At 44.7% G+C, this 19,868-nt stretch overlaps 1 protein-coding gene across 5 annotated transcripts in view; it reads right to left on the bottom strand.

Moving 5' to 3' along the window:
• UBE3A (ubiquitin protein ligase E3A) overlaps positions 1–19,868 on the bottom strand; it is a 63,598-nt gene that overhangs the window by 13,200 nt on the left and 30,530 nt on the right. For 3 of the 5 annotated variants that reach the window (XM_054561929.1, XM_054561930.1, XM_054561931.1), the window contains 7 exons: positions 17,720–18,024; positions 14,302–15,563; positions 6,076–6,220; positions 3,227–3,432; positions 2,529–2,693; positions 1,353–1,508; positions 1,196–1,269 (listed from right to left, as the gene is read on the bottom strand). In XM_054561929.1, coding sequence (XP_054417904.1) covers positions 1,196–1,269; positions 1,353–1,508; positions 2,529–2,693; positions 3,227–3,432; positions 6,076–6,220; positions 14,302–15,563; positions 17,720–18,024 — 2,313 coding nt within the window. The remainder of the gene's footprint in view (positions 1–1,195; positions 1,270–1,352; positions 1,509–2,528; positions 2,694–3,226; positions 3,433–6,075; positions 6,221–14,301; positions 15,564–17,719; positions 18,025–19,868) is intronic. The other 2 variants (XM_054561932.1, XM_054561933.1) reach the window with 1 other exon arrangement.

The raw sequence follows: 19,868 nt of genomic DNA, 5'->3' as shown, positions 1-19,868 counted from the left end.
TTAACAATGAAACCTGGTGATTATATTCCAAAACCACTTGTAACTGCACAGACTGAGGACTGTGGCTGGGCCTAGCTTTTAAGCAACACCTAGAGGCAGGCGTGCGCACCAATCACATCCCTGTGGGGGTTACGCCTTCCCTGTCAGAATGAAGTGAACAGGAGGAGACGCACGGTAAGGGGCTAATACCCAAAACATACAAACAACTCACACCGTTAAATGGCAAACCACCCCCCAAAAAACAAAAAAAGGAAACCCAAACAAGCCAACTTAAAAACGGACAGAGGACCTGAACAGACACTTCTCCAAAGAGGGCATACAGATGCCAATAGACACGTGGAAAGATGCCCAACATCAGGAATCGCCAAGGAACTGCAAACCAAAACACACCTGTGAGAATGGCTATTACCAGAAAGACACTAAGCAACCAATGCCAGCGAGGATGAGAACGGGAAGCCCTCATGCACCGCTGGTGGGAACGCAGACTAGCGCAGCTCCTGCGGGACATGGCATGGAGAGTCCTCCAGGAATCAAAAACAGAGCTGCCATGAGACCCAGCGACCCCACTTCTGGGTATTCCTCCGATGAAAAACATTAATTCAAAGAGATGTGTGCACCCCTATGTTCACTGCATTATCTACAACAGCCAAGATACGGAAGCAGCATAGCTGTCCATCAAGAGGCAAACGAATAAAGAAAATTTGGTCCTTTTCACAATGGAGTACTAGTCGGCCATAAAAAACGCAATCTGGACCTTTGGGACAACATGGACCGGCCTAGACGGTCCAATGCTGAATTAGGTCAGACACATACTGTGCGATCTCACTCATGTGGAATCTAAAAAACAAAACTAACTTGCATAATAAACTCACAGAGAAAGAACAAACTGATGGTATCTAGAAGAGAAAGGGGATGGATAAGAAAGAGGAAGGGAACTACGTACAAATTTCCAGTTAAAAACAGCCACAGGGATGCAAAGTACAGCATGGGAACGCAGTCAAAACTATTCTCATAACCACACGTGCTGCCGGGCGGGCCCCAGACCTAGTGTGGCGGCCACTGTGTAAGTTACACAAATGTCTGACCCCTGGGTACACATGAAACTATTGTCGACTATTTAAACATGTCGACTATTTAAAAAACAACTAACAAAATGTTAGGGATTTAAAAAAAAAAAAAAAATTGAACACCTCACCTGATGAGAAGCGAGTCCCTGGAATAGCCACCATCGTATTCTGTAGTCTCTTCTAGTGCTTGGAAGTCGAGATTCTGCAAATTCAAAACAACGTCTTAGCGCCCTTGCTGCCGCGCCGACACGCACAGTGAGGCGGCGCGCGGCCCGGTGGCCTTACCCGGCTTCCGCAGATGAGCAGCTCAATCTCCTCAGGCCTGAATAAGTACTTCAAGGGAGATTCGTTGGTCACCATATGAAAGCCTCTCCGAAAAGCCTTGAACTGTTTTTCTACTGATTTATTGAGGATATAGTCAGAGTAGAGGTTGACAAATTCCTGCAGAAAACATGAACCACAAGAACTTCTTATATACTGTACCAAAAAAAAAATACAGCAAGCTAATGGGCTGCACAGGGTTTTTATATTTGTATTTATTTTCCCAAAGGAAAAGCATGCGAGAATATCTTTAAAATTCAAATTATATACAAAGGAAAACACCTTTAACAATTTCACAGCTCTCTGCAACAGCAATGTTAACCTCTAAACAGGCCATGTATAAACTACATGAAAGTTTCTATTCTGGTATTCCATGAAATAAGGCTACATAAAAAGGCTGGGCACCGACGGCACTCTGAGGCCCCGCCCACTAGGTGTGCAAACACCGGAGCTTGGGGGGGGGGGCGGGGGGCACTGTGCCAGCTCTGAGCAAACCCGGCCATCTCGTGGCTGCTCTTCTAGAATGTTTGGGAAGCTGCCTACTGTACCCATACCCAAATCGGCAAGCATCTTTGTGTTTTACTCAGCACATAAGCTATTACACCAAACCACAAGGGAAACAGACTTTTTACTCTTAGCGAGCATAGTATTTTATCAAAGACATATTTAAAGGTTAATTATATATTTATCATATTTGTCCTGCTATGTTCTGGGTTATTCCCTTGTTTCCAAAGCCTGGCTTTTCTAGTCAAGAGAAAACAAACGTGATTTAAAGAATGCCACACGTGTGCCCACTAAATGCCATCACCATGTGCATGGTGACAAGGACCTTTGCCCTGAGGCCCCGGGACACGAGAACACCTGGGCTTCCTGCTTGGAGTTTCAGCCCCACGGAGCCACGAGATACTCCTACCCCTCCCGTTCCCTTTCTCTCAAAGGGGTTTAGTGCTCAGCAGCTTGTACGTTGGTACACATCCCAGACTTAGAAACTGTGACTGTTGCATTTTCAAGAACTTAGTCACTTGACTTCTTGGGCCTTTGTGTAGACTGTATGAGATGCTCTTTTTAAAATGACAAGCGTTATGTTTCCAAATTCTGTTCAGAAAGAGACAAAAGCAATGATGTAAAAACATTTACTACCTTCCTGTTTTCGTTTGTAATTGGAATTTTATCACCATTTTCCTTTAGATCGTACATCATCGGATTACCAAAAAGGTCCGTCTGCGATATCTGGAAAGTGATCATCATATCGTCTTCCACATTGCCTTCATACTCCAATAAGTCTTTCAAGCTCTGATATAGAACCTGACAACCAGAAAGGGAAAATTAAGGTCACCACAGAACTACAAAATATAACTGTAATAACACTTCTTGGAAGAGGGGGGGAAAGTTTGCCACTGAGAATTCAAACATAAATAGCAGCCCCCCTACCCCCCAAGGAGTTGACAACATAGGAACTAAAGGCTCTGTCGCTGGTCTCTGCCGAGACGCCCCCTACCCAGTTCAGCCACGTCCCCACTGCGCTCTCAAGAGGCCCGGTCGGGGAGGACTGGGGAAGAGGGACAGACACACTAACTGTAGCCACCCTGCCCCTTACTCAGAGCGCGGCCCTGATTTCACCTGGCAATCTCATATGATTTCATTAAAAAGCATCATGTTTAAAAACACTTTATACAGGATCAGTCTCGGAAAACGTGCTTGCTGACAGCAATATATTGAAATACACCAAAAATTTCCCCTCTGAGGCTGGAACAGTGTTCATGGGACTTCAGACTGATTCAAACACTCAATCTTACTGGGTGTAAGTAGGAACAAAGATCCCAAACGAAAAAACTTACAGGGTGAGAGTCTCCCAAGTCACGGAAAGTTCCTTTCTTCCCCATTAGCTTCCTGTAGACAACCATGGGAAAATGCACATCCAGTATACAGTTATTGTAAATTGCCAGACCCAGGACTATGCCAATCAGAGTGAACTGACCCTCAGTTTCAAAAGAGGATGGATTAAACCAAAACAATTTTGTAGATTCATCATATGTGAACATACCTATAAGAAATGATTTTTAAAAATACATTACTCTTATATTTTATTAAAGGCTGATGAACAATACAATATAAAGTAATTACACAAATGAACGTCTATGTAATAGGCATACACAAAATTTTTCTCTATTAGCACTTGAGAAACCAAAGTTCACATATAACGCGATCATAAGCTGTGGCAGAGGTAGTGCTGTGTATATTTTAAGGAACCCAAGGAAACAGTAATAAGCAATTTTTGTGGCATTTTCCAAGAAGTTTAGGAAATGTTCATTAAATTCAAGTTCTCTAATCTAACACAAATGAAGTTAATTTGCATCCATACATTATCCACCAAATGGCTGAAAAATTAAAGCAAAAAAAGGTTATATTTTGAAATTTTCACTAATAAAAACATATTAATTCATATGAACTGTTTTAAAAAACCATTTTGGATTTAAGGAAAAGTTCTGTGTTTTTCAAAATTGTACAATGGCCCCATGAAATATTTCTAGCACCTTTCTAACCAAGTCAGACGATGCCAAGTACATAAATTTAGATAAATTTGATAAACTTAGATTGTGGCCAAAACTCAAAGCTGTTTGATACACATACTAATTGTGAGCCAACAAGTGAAAGAGAAGTAGTTTGTATTTGCAGTCTTCTCTTAGTTTCTTACGGTTTTCACTAATCAAAACCCAAGCTTGGAGATGTATTTTTTTGTGTTGCTCATTTAAAAATAGAAATCTTTGGCTTTACTTATCTAAATAACCATTATTACTAAGGCAGAATTGTCTTCTTCCTTTTAGATGAACATCTAAGTAAAAGGTTAAACAATCTTATGATTGAATTTATACCTTTTTCATTTTACTAACGTGTTTTTCAGTTGCTACTTGAAAACTAACTAAAAGTAGTTTAAGAATTAGATCTGAAAAGGGGGGATTTCAAATAGAGCTTTAGAAATCAATACAGCACCCAAATAAATCAATTAAGATTTTTAAAAGCTTAAAGATACTCATTTTCATTTAGTTTGAGTTAAAGATTAAAGGAACTTTAAGATGTTTCCTAGATCATACGAGCATAAATTAAGCTAGGACATTTTCCTAATGCAATTTAATGTTCATGAAATAACAGTTTGAATAGTATCCAACTTGTACTTGAATTTCAGCTCATATTTAAACTTTTCACAGGCCTAAATTACAACATACATTGGAGCACTAACAGCTTCGTTTAGTTTTTAACACAGTATTAAGAGGGTCAAAACCAGTCCAAGATAATTACAGTTAATAAATTTGATGAAACTTCACAAATGTAAGCCTGGTATCAAAAGCAACACAGTACAAATTAATTATAATATACATGACGGAAGTGAACCCCTATCTCTGGGTCTGAAAGATACTTGGAAGTACAAGGAGATTCCACTTTGGACACATTTTTTTTCAGGTTCCAGGAAAAACAACATATACAAAGGGCATGGCTCTTCTAAAACTTTTTATGCTATTTCTCTGCCATCATTTCAGTAACCTTCCATCAAGTTGAAATGTGTAAGGTACATTTTTCCTTAGGAGTATTTCTACATATAATGTAAATATGTTTTATAGCTAATGTTTAACATTCTAGATACATCAGAGCCTAGTGCTAAGGTTTACCAAACTTATGAAGCTTATAAACCAACTCTCTGTCTGAGAAAATGGTGTCTTGGTTCCCTTGGAACAAATTCCATACAAATGACATAACCTTCTGATTATCGATTAGCATGAGCTAGAATATACAGTCTTACCATAATGAACTCGAAGTGTCTTAAGGCCCCTCACTTTTGTATGTATATATTATGACCCACCAAGAACAGTAACAGAGAAGTCAGTTCAAACTGAGAATCAACAGCTTGTAGGAAATTGTCTGCGTAACCCTGCGCCCTGTTCTTCACAATTTGCAAGGCACCTTTATTGGCCATTTTCCTACATGTCACGCCTTCCATTTTCAAAGTGAGCAAGCCCAGTGAGCGGTGGCTCCACCGTAGAACCGGAATCTGTCAGAATCAGCCCGCGCCCAGGCCTGCCGCTGCCTGTTGCGCTCCGCCCCCGCCCACCCGGGAAATTCAAATTCCTCAACATGTGGACTGGACTCTCCCTGTTCAGTGAGCTCTCTCCTGGGAGGCAAGTGTTACCAGATGCAGGGGAGAGAAAGGCTTCTGGAGCCCAGAAAGTGCGGAAACCTGTCGTAAATACCCCCCCGGGAGCTGGGGGGGGGCTCTCAGCCAGTGCTCCCCACTCCGGCGCGACACCCTGGACTACAGGTCCTCAGTCGTGCGGACCGCGGCTCTAGGACACGCCTGTTTTAGAAATGCTGTGAGTTTGATGAATGTTTCCGACTCAGAAGAGCCAAGAAAGACTCTAAATGTACCCTAAAGTTCTGAATTTTATTTACCTACGAGATAATCTCCTCCTCAAATATTTGCCTAAGTAATTCAAATAAGAACTTGAATAAATGAGCGATGTAAATTAGTCCCGGGAACCCACAAATTCGGTCAGTGTTTGCGATCCTAGTAATCCACACCCACACCATCTTCTGCTGCGCTTCGTTACCTGAGCGCATTTATGAGCCTAGGGAAACAAATTCTTCATTCAAAAAAAAAAAAAGGGGCGCCATGACACATCACTGAAATATTTACCAATATCCGGATTGAAGATTTCTTCCACAACGAGCTGAAAAAATTCTTTGGAAACACCTCCCTCATCAACTCCTTGTTCTCCTTCGAACTCCACGTACAGCTGTTTCTTCAGGTCTGCCGGGTTTTCCATGGCGATCATCTCTAGCTAGGGAGTGATGAGACAAAGCGAAAAGAAGGTGACTGCCACTACTAGGATAAAAGCAGGACAAAAACCCGGGGAAGCAAAAGAAACACAAGAAGCAGGGCCAGGGAGCAGATAACGTTCCTGACTTTTGGTTTAACTGGGAAAAAAAAAGCAAAATGGTAAAAACTCAGTTAAGACAAAGATGTAGTCTGAAAGATGGAAAAATAGGACAGAAAAGAAATGGTATAGACTCTTAAAAGGGTTCCCTTCTAAGTACTGATTTCTTAGGAAATTAGCATATAGTAGAAAATCAGAGTTAGATTCTCTGTTACTTGTGCATGAGAAAGCTGCATTATAGGGTTAGGACACAGAAGTCAGCAAAACTCGTTAAGTGACTAAACAAAATCATTTCAGCAAAACTCAATGTAGATGTCTGACTTCAAAATCGTTCACTACATAGTTTATTAGAAAAAAAACAAGAATTAAGTTTTAATATCTATTAAGCCATAAATAAAATAATTTCAATTAAGAATGACTAGGAAGCCACTGATGATCTCTTACAATAAGGCACAGTATAAATTACTGGTTTTTAATGGATTTGAACACATTTTGCAACCACTTGCTCCTATCCTTCCTCTTAATTTTTTGCAAGTTATCAAAGTCTACTTTCCACCATTTCGACTATAAATCTTTGCCAATTATTTCCTTGTAGAATAATGAATATACATAGTGATTTGTCATTATGAGATGATGCCTCAAATGCTCTAGATTCTAATGTGAAATATTTATACTGCAATTTATGGGTCTAAAATTTACTAATGGCACGCCTGACTGATCATCATCCACCTTATTTACTAAATTAACTTTAAATGCCTTCTGCTTGTTTAAAAATTTTTTTAATTTGCCAAAACAGAATATTTAAGGGTGCTCAGATTTATTGGCAACTATCCCAGATAGAATTTTTAAAGTATTTTTGAGCAATGTAAATATCATTGGAATAAACTGTATTATAGTCCTATAGTAACTCATTTAAATTATCAGCACTAGTTTGGACATTCTAGTGTTATCTATAAATATATATACTTATTTTTTATATATATAAAAATATGAGTCAGGTCAGTTGCCCTAGATCAATGTGTCTCAAAGTGCCAACAGCAGCCCGGAGCAGGTGGTCCAACCCCCTCAGTGGTTGGCTGCCAGCAACGGGCAGATCAGAACGCATGGCACACGGCAGCAGGACCCACTGTTCCCCGCCTCAGCTCCGGTCTCCGTGGGGCCAGCCTCCGACATCGCCGCAGAGCCCGTGCCGAGCCGCCCCCGCCAGCCCCCACCCGTCCAGGCGCTAAAGGGTGTGAGCGGACGTTCACACACGCCCTTCCACCCTCACCGCCACGCATTAGATGTCACGCACTCCAAGGTGACCAAAATGGTCCTCCAACTCCCACAGGAAGCTTCCTCCAGCTCTTCCTCATTCTCACTCACAAGTGAGAGCTGACGTCTGTGCTGTGACCAAGGACCATGTAAAGGACGTGGTGGGGACTTTCTGGGATTCAGAGGTCCTGTGGTCCAGACTGCCCTCTGCCTGAGGCACTTCATGTGACAACGAAAGCCAACTGCCCCCTCAGTCTTAGTCACGTCTGCACACCCCCGCTGACCCCAGGGCCTCTCCACCTTAGTGCCAACAGGGTTCAGGGCAGTGCCTTCTAGTCCTACAGTAACTTTGAACATGGTTTTCTCTTTGCTTTCGTGTTAACTATAAAATGAGCATAATTATATATTAAGTTGCTACATGAAGCACTTGGAAGAATTCCCTGCACAGCGTCTCGTAAGAATTAGCTCTCATTATTGTTACTTTCATTTTAATGGCTCTAAAATGCTTTTCAGGCTCAACTGAAAACGTAATGACTCAGGCACGAGTATGAAAAGATCCCAGGAAAACCAATACAATAGTATGCAGCATCCGCATGCCACGCACTGTCCCAAGCACTTCACGTATGTCGCCTCATAGAATTTTCACAACCGCCTTATGAGGTCGGCGATACTATTCACCCCGTTTGGGAGACGGAGGTTCAGTAACTTGCCCAAGTCGGAGCCAATAAGCGGAAGAACAGAGACGGACTCCGGCGGCCAGCGGGAGCCCCCGAACGTCGCTGCCTCGCGCTGGCGCGAGCAGTCTTTGTTCAAGTTATGAATGATTTTCATTTTCTTCTGTATGCTTTCCTGTATTTTAAATTTTTTACAATAATTATATATTACTTTTAGAATTGGGATTATTCAAACGCAAGTATGTAAAAAGAATGATTTGAAAAACTGGCAACAGCTGAATTCTGCAGGTGAGAATTTCCCATTATGATCTATTTTACAGTATCACTCTCAGAAATAAGTGGGTCTGTAAAATACTACATCATTTACATATCCATGGGTAGCCTATCTTTAAAAAAAATTACTTTTAGCCCTGGCTGGTGTGGCTCAGTGGACTGAGCACCAGCCTGCGAACCAAAGGGTCGCCGGTTTGATTCACAGTCAAGGGCACGTGCCTGGGTTGCGGGCCGGGTCCCCGGTGGGGGAGGCTGGTGAGAGGCAACCACACACTGAAGTTTCTCTCCCTCTCCCCCTCCCTTTCCCTCTGTAAAAAAAAAAAAGTATTTTTAAAAAATTATTTTTAATTGTGGTAACAAATACCATAAAATTTAGCAACAAGCATTTCGGCAAAGGCCATTATTATGTAAGAGACTGCATTTATTTTTATTTTTCAACCCACTGGAATAACCACTTTCAACCCATTGTTCAATTAGAGATTAAAGAATTAAATTGCAAAGGTTATCAATGTATCACTTTATGTAATAAATACATACAATTTAAAACGTTCTTTAAAATTAAAAGCTGTCTCAAATGCAGTATATCCAGAAATTGGAAAAATGTCAATGAACTTTCTGAAAAAGAGAATCTGTGTGCTTTCTTGAACTGAATTCATTTAATGCAGAGACCTAGAATTTCATATACAGAATTTCTTAAGAGTTGGGAATACTTTATATTAACTTAATAGGGAGACTGGCAAAAGACAGACTGCTGGGGAAAACCAGAAAAGTAGGCAGGATGTAATGACAACTACGTCTTCCTTGTATGACTTCCTCTCCATTCTAAGACTCCTGATTCCATCACTTGTTGGACAAAATGATTTTTAATTTCTGAGTATTTAATTCGCCGTGATGATGAAATCATCCACCGATTCCACCTCCCAGTCAGTTTTTTGAAACTGACATGGTATCAAAGCACTCCCAGAATCAGGTAGAGGATGGTAGCTCAATATAAAAAGACACTTGCCATGTTTACAAGAGTCAAAAGGAAAACCCCAACTTTTAAAATCGTACAGTACTCTGGGCTACTATGCATGTCAAATCCATCCTCATTCAGTTGGGGAAAAAAATTCCTCAACGACACAGAGGTTTCAGCGTGCAGTCCAACACAGTGGACGTCTCTAAGTGAGACGCGGGGAGACCTGGGATCCCTAGGGACGGCTGGGCGACCGCACCTCAGTCGCATGCTGGACCTGAGACCCTACAGTCAAGCGCTCTGCTTGTGAGGATGCTTACGCTGCTGACCAGCACAGGATTTTTAGACTGTCCAGATGCATTTGATTTTTTTGTTCTCTATGAAGCAGAGTTTTTTTTATATCTTAAATCCCTGAGCTCTTCCAATTCTGCCATTAATTTCTGCAGGCCAGAACCTCCAAGTTTCGTTTTTCCTCATTTGTAATACTAAGGAGTCTGATGAGTTTCATTGTGCTAAATTATTATGTGGTACTGTGAGTCTCTGCAGATCTAGTTCATTCTCTTATTCTACTTTGTGGACATAGATCAGGCATGAAGTTCATTTCATGTGAGCAACAGTAACGGCCACTGCATTAAGCACAGTATAGAGACTATGTAAGACGACCGACCATGCCCCAAGCAGCACTGGATGATCTTATTCTTCAGGCACTGTGGGCAGACTGATAAATAAAGGGACCAAGTGTCGTTTTCGACGACAACTAGGGGTGCCTGCTTGCCAAGCAATGCACTGGGGCGGGGCAAGCGATTCAGAGAGAGAGAGAGCGGAGCCCCTTGGCAGGGCTTCGCGTGTGTGTCCGTCACCTTTATCTGCTCTGGTTCCTATTGGACTTCCCTACCGATTCCACCTCCCCGTCACTTCCTTTGGCCTGTAATCTCTACTCCAAATTCTGAGTTCCTGGCTCATCTGCACTGAGCCTCATGCCACCGGGAACCCGCGCTCGCAGCCTGTGGTCCTCAGTTGCCCTCTGCAAGCCTGCCGGTTTCCTAACCGTGTCCTTGTGTGTAAGAAAAGCCTCAGGAAACACATACATGTAAACTGTACCAACAGCCCTCGCCCAAGCACGGCTTTGCAGTCTGGCGCGCTCAGAAAACCAGCGGGACGGCCCGAAGTGCGGATTCCTAGGCCCCGCGCCAGAGCTCCTGATGTGTCTACAGGGTAGAACCTTGGGTTTTTGTTGTTTTTTTTTGTTTTTGTTTTTGTTTTTGTTTTTTAACAAATTTCTGCTTCAGATGTGAAGGGGGCCGGGGCGCCTCACACATGGCAACCACCACCCTCTCCCAAGACACTCGCACCCTCAGTCTCCCAGCATAAAAAGCAATTTAAGAAAGTTGTGGGGGTTTTTTTACACGCTATTTCCCTTGAGAATGTTTTGTCTAAGAAAAATGACTGCTTTTGAAAGAGCACACAAACAGATGAATGTTATTACAGGGAGCAGAACACGGTAAAAACCTCATGACCCTAGGATGTTTTCATGCAATGGAAGCTGAGCTCTGAGCTGTACTGTTTATCACTGTACTGTTTCTTAAGAAACAGCGATAAAGAAATAGTGAAAATAAGTCGTTGGGGGAAGTAAATGCGGTAACTTCAGGGTGTGGGGTAGGTCTTACATGTCTCCTTGCGGAGACAACTTGTATTTTATATTTCACCGATTCTAAAATTCACTTTTCTGCTTTCACATTTTAACATCTCTGAAATCAGGACTTGCCATACAGTTGACGGCATCTTACAACTAATTGACAGCATTTTTTTCCTGTTTTTAGTAGTAATAAAATGTCCTAAAAATTAACAGTATGTCCCACAATCAATGTTATCGTAGGTTCAACAAAATATTGCAAAAACACTAATTCTTCTGTTGCCATCAAAGACAGCTCCTCTAGGAACTCCAGTTAGGAAACAATTTGCTGCATCGTACCTGAAAGCAGGGAACGTATTTCTCTTCAAAACCAGAACAAAACACAACAAAAACAACTCTGTACTTACTCATTGAAGTTACCACCCATCCCTCTTCTTCCACGCTCGTCAGTACCGTGAATAACTGAGAAAGAAGAGCCAACGGCAAGTGCTCTCAGGGGTATCATGTATGTATGTGGTGACTATTCTCTGGGCCTCATTTAAGAACGAACGATGAATGCGTGAGTTCCAAGGACCCTCTCAGCTCCTGCCCCCGGCGACCCTGTAGCGCACTACGTCATCAGTACTGAGCTCACCGCAAAGCTGCTCATTTCCTCTTGCTTCCCGACCCCACTCCACAGTTCAAAATGAACCGACCCTATGAAAGTGGTCAATGGATTTATTTTGTTTGCCAAACTGTGGTATAAAACAAAGAATGAGGCTTTAAAATAGCCAAGGAGATCCTTAGGGACTAAGATGTTTAAAATCCACCAGTACTTTTGATGGTCCACCTGAGACGATGATCTTCAACTACTCTTTGCTGCTAAAATACTATGACTTAATTACCTGCTATATTAAAAAAAAAAAAGCAATTATCAATTTGACTCCCAAGGTCTATTGTGATGCTTATTTTCTAATCTTTTCACCTTGTGTTATTTAAAAAAAAAAAGAAGAAGACGACGAAGACGACTGGAAGGGAGGGGGCTGGTCAGGAACAGAGTCTGCCGAGCCTCAGCCAGGAAGCCCAGGAGGCCCGCGGTGGTCCCGGGCCATCCGCAGGACAGCTCTGCTGCTCAGCAAGCTGCCCCCCGCCGGGGACTGACCGGGGGACTCACTGGAGGACCGGTCACGTTCAAGTTCGGAGGTGTCTGGTGCACACTGATACGTAACAGGTCAAATCACACTCAGTTTTGACATAATTAAGTAGAACTCATTTTAAAAAATAACCTGTTTCCATTTATTTAAAAGCTCTCAGTTCATTTTACCCTAGCGCCTGCTTAAAAAGGAAGGCCTTATAAACCAAAATGGGCTGCTTCCTCAAAACCCTAGAAAATAATTTAAAAAACAGGCTAAGTACACAAAAAGTACCCAAACTCTGGTAGGTTCTTCGCCTTGCTTTACTAGGGGAAGGAAAACAAGCCCGAGTAGATGTTTAAGCAGAAAGCAAATTTAAAAAGTGGACAATTCCCTTAACCTCTGGGTTGAATCTCGCAGAGAGTACTGTCATTGCTTTTGCGAGGGCAGGCACAGGCGTGGCTGGAAACAAGGGACAGGATCCCGCCCCCAGAAGGCGAACCCACGGCGTGGGATCTGGGGCGTGCGTGCCTGCTCTACCAGCGGGGACTACGGGACCCTGTATGCTCCCCAAAGTACGCCACTCCCGGCCAGACGGGCTGGACCGTGTAAAATAAGCTGCCTGGTGATGAGTCATCACGTGCATTTTACTACGGAGGCTCAAACGACCGGAATGACATGAAAGGGGCAGCAGGAAGTAAGCAAGGGTCGCTCCTCGGAAGGCGCCTTTCATCTCTGCTGAAAACTGCGGGAGTTGCTTAGATAACATAGGATCCTTCTTCAGTACGATCAATCGACGTATTTGGTATTTTTAAAAAATGGTAACAGAGAACAGTAACAAAGGAAAACTCTGCAACTTAAATTTCTGAGATGCAGAACAATTTCTTCTACTGGTTTCCAATTTAATGAATTCTCAGGTTTAGACAAACCCTTATATAAAACTAAAATACATTTTAAAGTTAAGTGTCACTACTTCCTAGCTGTCCATGTCACGGGGTTCTTCTCCTCTGTTAGTGTAGAAGGCTGATTGTTTCTAGTTTTACTTGGCATTCAATTTTACCTGAAATTGATGAAAAAAAAGTAGCAATGCCAGGTGTATGTACTACGATGAACATAAAACTCTGTGACCAAGGACCCTATGAGAAGTGGTTTGTTTTCTGGCCAGGCCCGCCTTCTTAAATGGGGGCACCAAAATCCTTCTTTTCTGTGGAGGGAAGAAACGAGCGAGGAAACCCCTGTGGAGCCCCAGGGCGCGGGAAGGCGGGTACTTGCATTCCCAGGCCTCTCCCCGCTCAGCCTCCCTGGACGGGGCTGATGGTAGTAACTGGCACCGGAAACTGCAAGATTCCTGAAATAGCTGCTGTTTTCCCACGAGTCCTACCAACCCCGGGGTCCAGAGGGGTCCCTGTGGGTGTTTAAGAGGGAAGAAACGACCCCCGCCGGGCAGCGTCACAGAGGGACGCTGGGAGTGACCGGGCAGGAAGCCTTGCTGGCAGCACGCGGGACCCGCACGGGAGGACAGCGCGCGCCACGTCAGGCCGTGGGTTCCCTGCGCACCTCTCCCAGGTGGCACTGGGCAGTCGTCCTCACGGCCGGCTCTCTCCGCATCCCCCAGCTCCTGGGCTCCGGTCCCTCCCTAACATCCACTTCTCTCCTCAACGGAGAGACTTTTGGGGTTAATTGTCAAGATTTAGAAAATCTATTCTTTTTCAAAGACAAGGGGATCAATATAAAAGACAACTAATGCTTTGTGGAACACGCCAATTAATAGGCCCGACAGAAACAACAAACGTATAATACTACCATTTACAATTAAGAAAAGGTCCCAAGGAGACCTGACTTGAGAAGGTGAACACACACTATGTAGATGAGGTATTACAGATTGGTGCCCCTGAAACCTATATAACTCCATTACCAGTGTCACCCCAATGAATTCAAGAACAAAGCAAAAGCAGTTAGGTCCACGTGTTCCCATGTGACCTGATGCCCCGCCCCCACCCGGGGTCCCTTGCGCAACGGAGCCCCTGAACTGTTGCCACGATGCTCCGACCTAGCGCCCCCTCGCGAACAGCAGCCCGACTCACCCGGACAAGCGCGTCGTCTATGATGTGGTCACGTCTGACTTTAAGTCTCAAGTACGGGTTCAGCTGCTGGCCCTGCACTAGGCTGTAGAGGACAGTGATTCTTCGCTCGCTGTACATGCGGATTCTGTTGTCATAGTACAGCCCCAGATTCTTCGTGACAGCGTTCAAGATAAAGGGGCATGTCATGAAAGAGAATTTGTTCTCTGTCTCTACTTTGAAAAAGGTGTAATCTTTATCCATTTCTAGAACGTCATTCAGTGGTTCGTTAATAAACTCCTCGAAGGGGATGAGTGGTTTCCGGCAGTCCAGCGTCTTCACGCCCAGCTCCGTCTCCAGCGGGTCCACCCGGGGGCCCTTCTTGTTCCTCCTCTCCTCCCCCAGGAGCTCCTGGAGCGTCAGCTCGCTGGACTCGGGCATGGGCTCCTCGTCGTCGTCCTCGTTGTGGTTTGTGTCCACCTCCCCTCCCACGACGTTTGCATAGTAAACCATTTTCAAGCACTTTGAAGCAGCAACGATGGCATCGTCGTCATTAACTAGATTTCTCTCGTTCCCTAGATTCCGATTGTTAAATTCATTGCTTATGACTTTGTAAGTGATGAGCTGCTGAAACGTTTCCATCATTCTCCGAATCTGGTCGGCACTGTACTTAGACCACAGTCTGATCAGTTTTCCTTGGGCTGCGAGGGGCAGCTTGCTCATTGCTTTGCAAAATAATGGCAACGCCATTTCCAGATATTCAGGGCTGTGGAGATTTCTGTTCTCCATCACAATGATGAACAGATTCAGGTAATTAGGGTCTCGGGAGTACACATTGTGATAGGTCAAGTCACATTCCACGTTAGGTGACAAATACACAAGTGCATTGAGAAAGGCAGTTTCTATTTTTTCGTTAGAGAGCAACCTGGTGTAGACCCTTCTAATGGCCTCGATATCCACAGACACGTCCTCAGGGCCTAACTTCTGCACGTTCTCGCCTTGGGAGCTGTCGCCTATCCTTGAGGAGGACGCTTCTGAATCTTCTTCCATAGCAGCGGCCGAACACGCGGCCTTTTCCTTTTCATCCTCATCTTTGTCTTCGTCCTTCCCCTGGAGAGATTTGAGCTCCTCCTTGGTGTGCTGCTTGACCTTCCGGAAGCTCTGCACCAACGCCTCGGCACTCGAAAACACCCTCCCGATGACACGGATCAGAGGCGAGTAATCCTCTCTCTCTCTGCATAATTCCAGGATTTCATACACTATATCTTCTGTTAGGTAAGTCACATCTAAAAAAATTCGGGGGAAAGAGAGAACATTTGTTTTCAGAATCTCTGTTGTGTTTGCTTTGTTCTGGTTAAGTTCTAGTGAAAAGTAAAAGAGCCAAACATTTTGCATTCAATACCATTTAAAACTTTCAACTCTTTTAAAAAAAAGTATCTCATACGCACAGGCAACACAATATTATGCTTACCTGTTCTTTCATAAACCACAAATAGCAACCTCACCCATCTTTTACCTTCTTTCACTAACACAAAGCATGTAGTGAGCGCAAATGCTTTCATACTCACTCCCGCCCCCCCTCCACACACACAAACACACAAGCCTAGAACATCATGTGCGGACCCACAACGAGACACCCCTTACCACCTCGCTCCCCGGCAGGACACCTCGTTGCCTTCATGCCTCTGCGCTCAGGACCGAGAAGGCGCGGCCTGGGGAAAGGGCCCCCCAGCTTCCTCTGTTAGAAGCAGTTCGTCCAGCTTTCCTGCGCAGTGAGACCTAGCTACTTCCTTCCAAGCCTCTTTTCAGTTCCTTCCAGGTAGACATTCCGTGGGAGACTGAGAAGTAGTAACAAACCGTTCCTATAAGCTCCGAGGCTGAGGGATGCAGCCATCAGGCTGGCATCAAGCTCACAGCGTGCCAGGAAAGGGTTAAGTACATGGGAGGGCGGCAGCTTGGGCGCAGACCAGTGCGGCAGAGTTCTAACTTCCCCCCTCCCTGGGCCCCGCGCTGGCCCACTCTCCTGGCCTTTTGAGACAGGCGCTCCTTGCCCACCCAGCCTTCGTCCCGCGGGCTAACGGGATGGCGCGCCCGAGGCTCTGGCGGCCACGGGATGAACAGGACAGGGCGCTAAGGCTGCGCCCGCGTGCCTGGGAAGCACAGCGCACTGTCAACTGCAGCCAGGTGGCTGTTGGGTGACCTGCTGAGAGGCTATAGAACCTCCAATGACCCACCACCAGACCTCACACTCAGCTGACCGAGTGGGGGCTACAGTCAATGCAAGGCAGTGCACACAAGAGTTGTATGTGCTGAGTTACACTAGTTCAGTTTACATGGATCTGTCAACCTGAAGCGCACGGCCACAAGGAAGACGGCCCAGCCCTCTGTCCCCTGACCCGCACAGCTGCCTGCAATTGGCTATGCAGCACACGCCACACTCAGTACCTGCCGCCTGGGGCGCACATGTGCTCAGGAAACGGGTGTAACGGGGTCAACTTCCCCGGCACAGGCACAGATATCGACAACCTCCACCTCCTTACCCTCAGTGTGGGAGCTAATTCATGGAACAGAACTATACATTTTAGAGCAATAAAACTGTCTAAAGTTATGAAAACAGCTTTATTGTGTCAAGAATATGAGCTCTAATGCAATTCCATTTCAGTAATTAGTTTAAACTTGACTCACAACGTTACTGGAAGCATTAGTGGTGCTAACGGCCGTCTGTGCCCCAAACAGAAGCTTCCTCTTCTGAAGCACGACCCCCCTGGGGGGCCTGCGCCCTGTCGGTCACTCGGAAGCTCGACTGTCTCATTCCTAACACTGATCACCCTCGCTGAGGGAAAGAGAGCTTGGGGTTGAGGATTTAAAGGAAAAAAAGAAGAGGTTTCAACAATTTGGGAATACGGGGCCATTTCGAAAACAAACCAAGGCTTGGGTAGAGACAGCGGGAGTGAGCCGGAGCACCCGGGGGGAGGCGAGCGGAATGTGGGACAAATGTGCTAGAAGGAAAAAGACTATTTCCCCGGGAGCCATCATGGACTCTCCTTGCCTCAGACACGGAGGACCACCCTCCCCTTTCCTTTCTGCTCTCCTGCCGCCCGGGGCTGGAGCCGCACAGCTCCCGCCAGACACTTCGTCCAGCTGCTCCAGGAGGTTAACCGCCGCTTGATACGCGTTTCCTAGCGGAAAATGTCTCAAAGTTCCCACAAATCCATTAACAAAGAAATGGCTTCTAACGAGAAACCATCAGAACGGTGAGACGTAGTTAAATCACTGACTCAATTATGTCTTTTACCACCATTGAAGGAACTGGCTCCACTCTGCCACCGTGTCCCCAAGTCACACGACTAGACAAGACACACAAGCAAAGCCCTCACACAGTGCTGAAACCGGCAGTCGGGTTTGCAGCCACAAAGCCTCCATGAGAAATAGAGCCTCTTACCTTTAAAATCGTTCCTTGCTGCTAGTCCGTCCTTCTTGTTCATTTTTATGTCTGAGCAGGAGTTGGCGGCGCCCTTCGAGTTTTCGAGGTAAGCCGAGCTTGCTCCTTTCTTGGAGGGATGAGGATCACAGAGTTTTGCATTAATCTTATAAAGCTCGAGGGCTTTGATAGCCGCTGCATTGTTATCCATACGGAGGAAAGATGGACAGGACGCACAAAACTCATTCGTGCAGGCCTCATTCCCACAGCCCTCGGTTAACTGGTGGTAGTAGCGTTCTATTAGGTGCTTTGCAGCTGCTCGCTTCCTGTCCGGACAGTCAAACAACAAGCACAGTGGTTAGTGCGCCGCCCGGGGCGCGGCTCTGCGGCTGGCAGCAGGTTAGTCAAGCACCTGCCCGCTCCGGTGAGGCGCAGAGCCGACACCTACCGACTCTGGGCTCTCTGAACCGGCGAGCTACCGGGTTGTTCCTAAGGCGCTACGATAGAGTATCGATGCTGATCAAAACCGTTTTAACAGACTATGCTTTCCTTTGGCTTAAAAGGGTTGTTTGATGGTAAACGGGGTTAAACTGGTTATCCTAACAGGGGAAAATCACAAGGTTTATGGCTAAAACTTTTAGTATCTTACCACTTTAAAAATTAAAATTAGGACAAGGAGAGTCTATTCCAAGTGTCAATCCAGCTTTCCTTTATATAACCACCATTCTAGTGCAACAGTTTGTAAGATACCGGCTTCATAGTTAACAAAACTTCTATCTGGCAGAAAACATGCTTCCCCTCCCTATTATCTCCCAAATAGGGGGATTTAAAAGTAAATTTATAAATGAAATGTCCAATGCTGTGTTATCATACAACTTTGAACCAAAAAAAAGTGTTGTTAGAACATCCTCATTAATCTGACATCATAGGAACACAAACTATCTTACATTCCTTGTACTTTGTGAACTTAAAGCAGCAAATTAACGCTCCATCACTGTTGTTCCAGCAGAGCCAGCAACGACAGCGAAGAAGGGACTGCGCGCTCCATTGCGCAAGAAGCGGGGCTACGTGACCTGCCCCTATGGCCCATCAGCTCTAAGACCTCTGCTTCTCCACCCGACTCGGGAGCAACAGAGGGGTCTGCTGTGCCCAAAGAAGCGATGTGCGGCTACCCCTTTTGGTCCCAAGCTCACATGCACAGGAATAAAAACTACAAATAATCAGAACAGTAAAAAAAAAAAAAAAATTACCTAATTTAATTCTCAAACTGTTCCCACAATTATCCTACTATTATGCAGGCAACTGCCATTAGAGTTTGCATCCTGTTAATTGCGAAATGCATCTTGTTAATCACAACAAAAATGAACAACTCACAAGAAGGCCAGTAAGCAGTAGATAAGGGAGGATAAGTTAGTAAGTTAACTTTTCCTCAAAAGTTGGACTTTGTCTCTAAGCTATCCAAGTAACAAAAAGTAACAGTGCGAACACAATCTATGCATTCTGGCATTTGTATGTTTCAAATGTTCCATGCAAATTTACCACTCACTGCATGCAAAGAGGGAAAAAAGAAAACCCACCCTCCCAAAAAAAACACTTAAAAACCTACAAACATGACTTAAAGAGGCATTTTATTCTATGCGCTATATACATAAACCCATTTCTAAAAATTAAAAGTTATTGTTCTAGGTATATTTCTATGCAAAATAGTGAAGCGTGAGCACGTAAAGAAAGAGCAGAGCCTCCAGAGGACGGACGCCGTACTAGGCGTCCTTCAGGGGAGGAGGGGAGGCCACCGCCGCTGCCACCCCTGAACCTCAGGAGCGACCCCTGGTGAGCATGTACGTGGGCACGGGTCCCCTCGCTGGAGGAAAAGCGTGGATATGTATCCAGTCTTCAAAGTGAATCAGAGAATAAACCACACAAGTGACAGGTGCCATTTGTGGGAAATAATTGAGCAATTTTGCAAAAATGCATTGTTTCTATGAAATCTGAAAAAAAATCAACATGCCCAAAGACAGATGATTACTTAAGTGATTGCCATTTACACAATGGAATAAAAATCACCAAGATCTGAATCTGGCAGGGAACAGCCTTCCTCACGCATCGCTGGCTGACAAGTGAGTTACAGCCATTAAGTGTAGGATGAAGCCACTTCTATCTCAGTGTTAAT

The sequence above is a fragment of the Pteronotus mesoamericanus genome, unplaced genomic scaffold, assembly GCF_021234165.1.
Source record: "Pteronotus mesoamericanus isolate MK-2021 breed Mesoamerican mustached bat unplaced genomic scaffold, CSHL_Meso_final scaffold_582, whole genome shotgun sequence".
NCBI lineage: Eukaryota > Metazoa > Chordata > Mammalia > Chiroptera > Mormoopidae > Pteronotus > Pteronotus mesoamericanus.
This window is presented reverse-complemented; position numbering and strand designations above follow the sequence as displayed.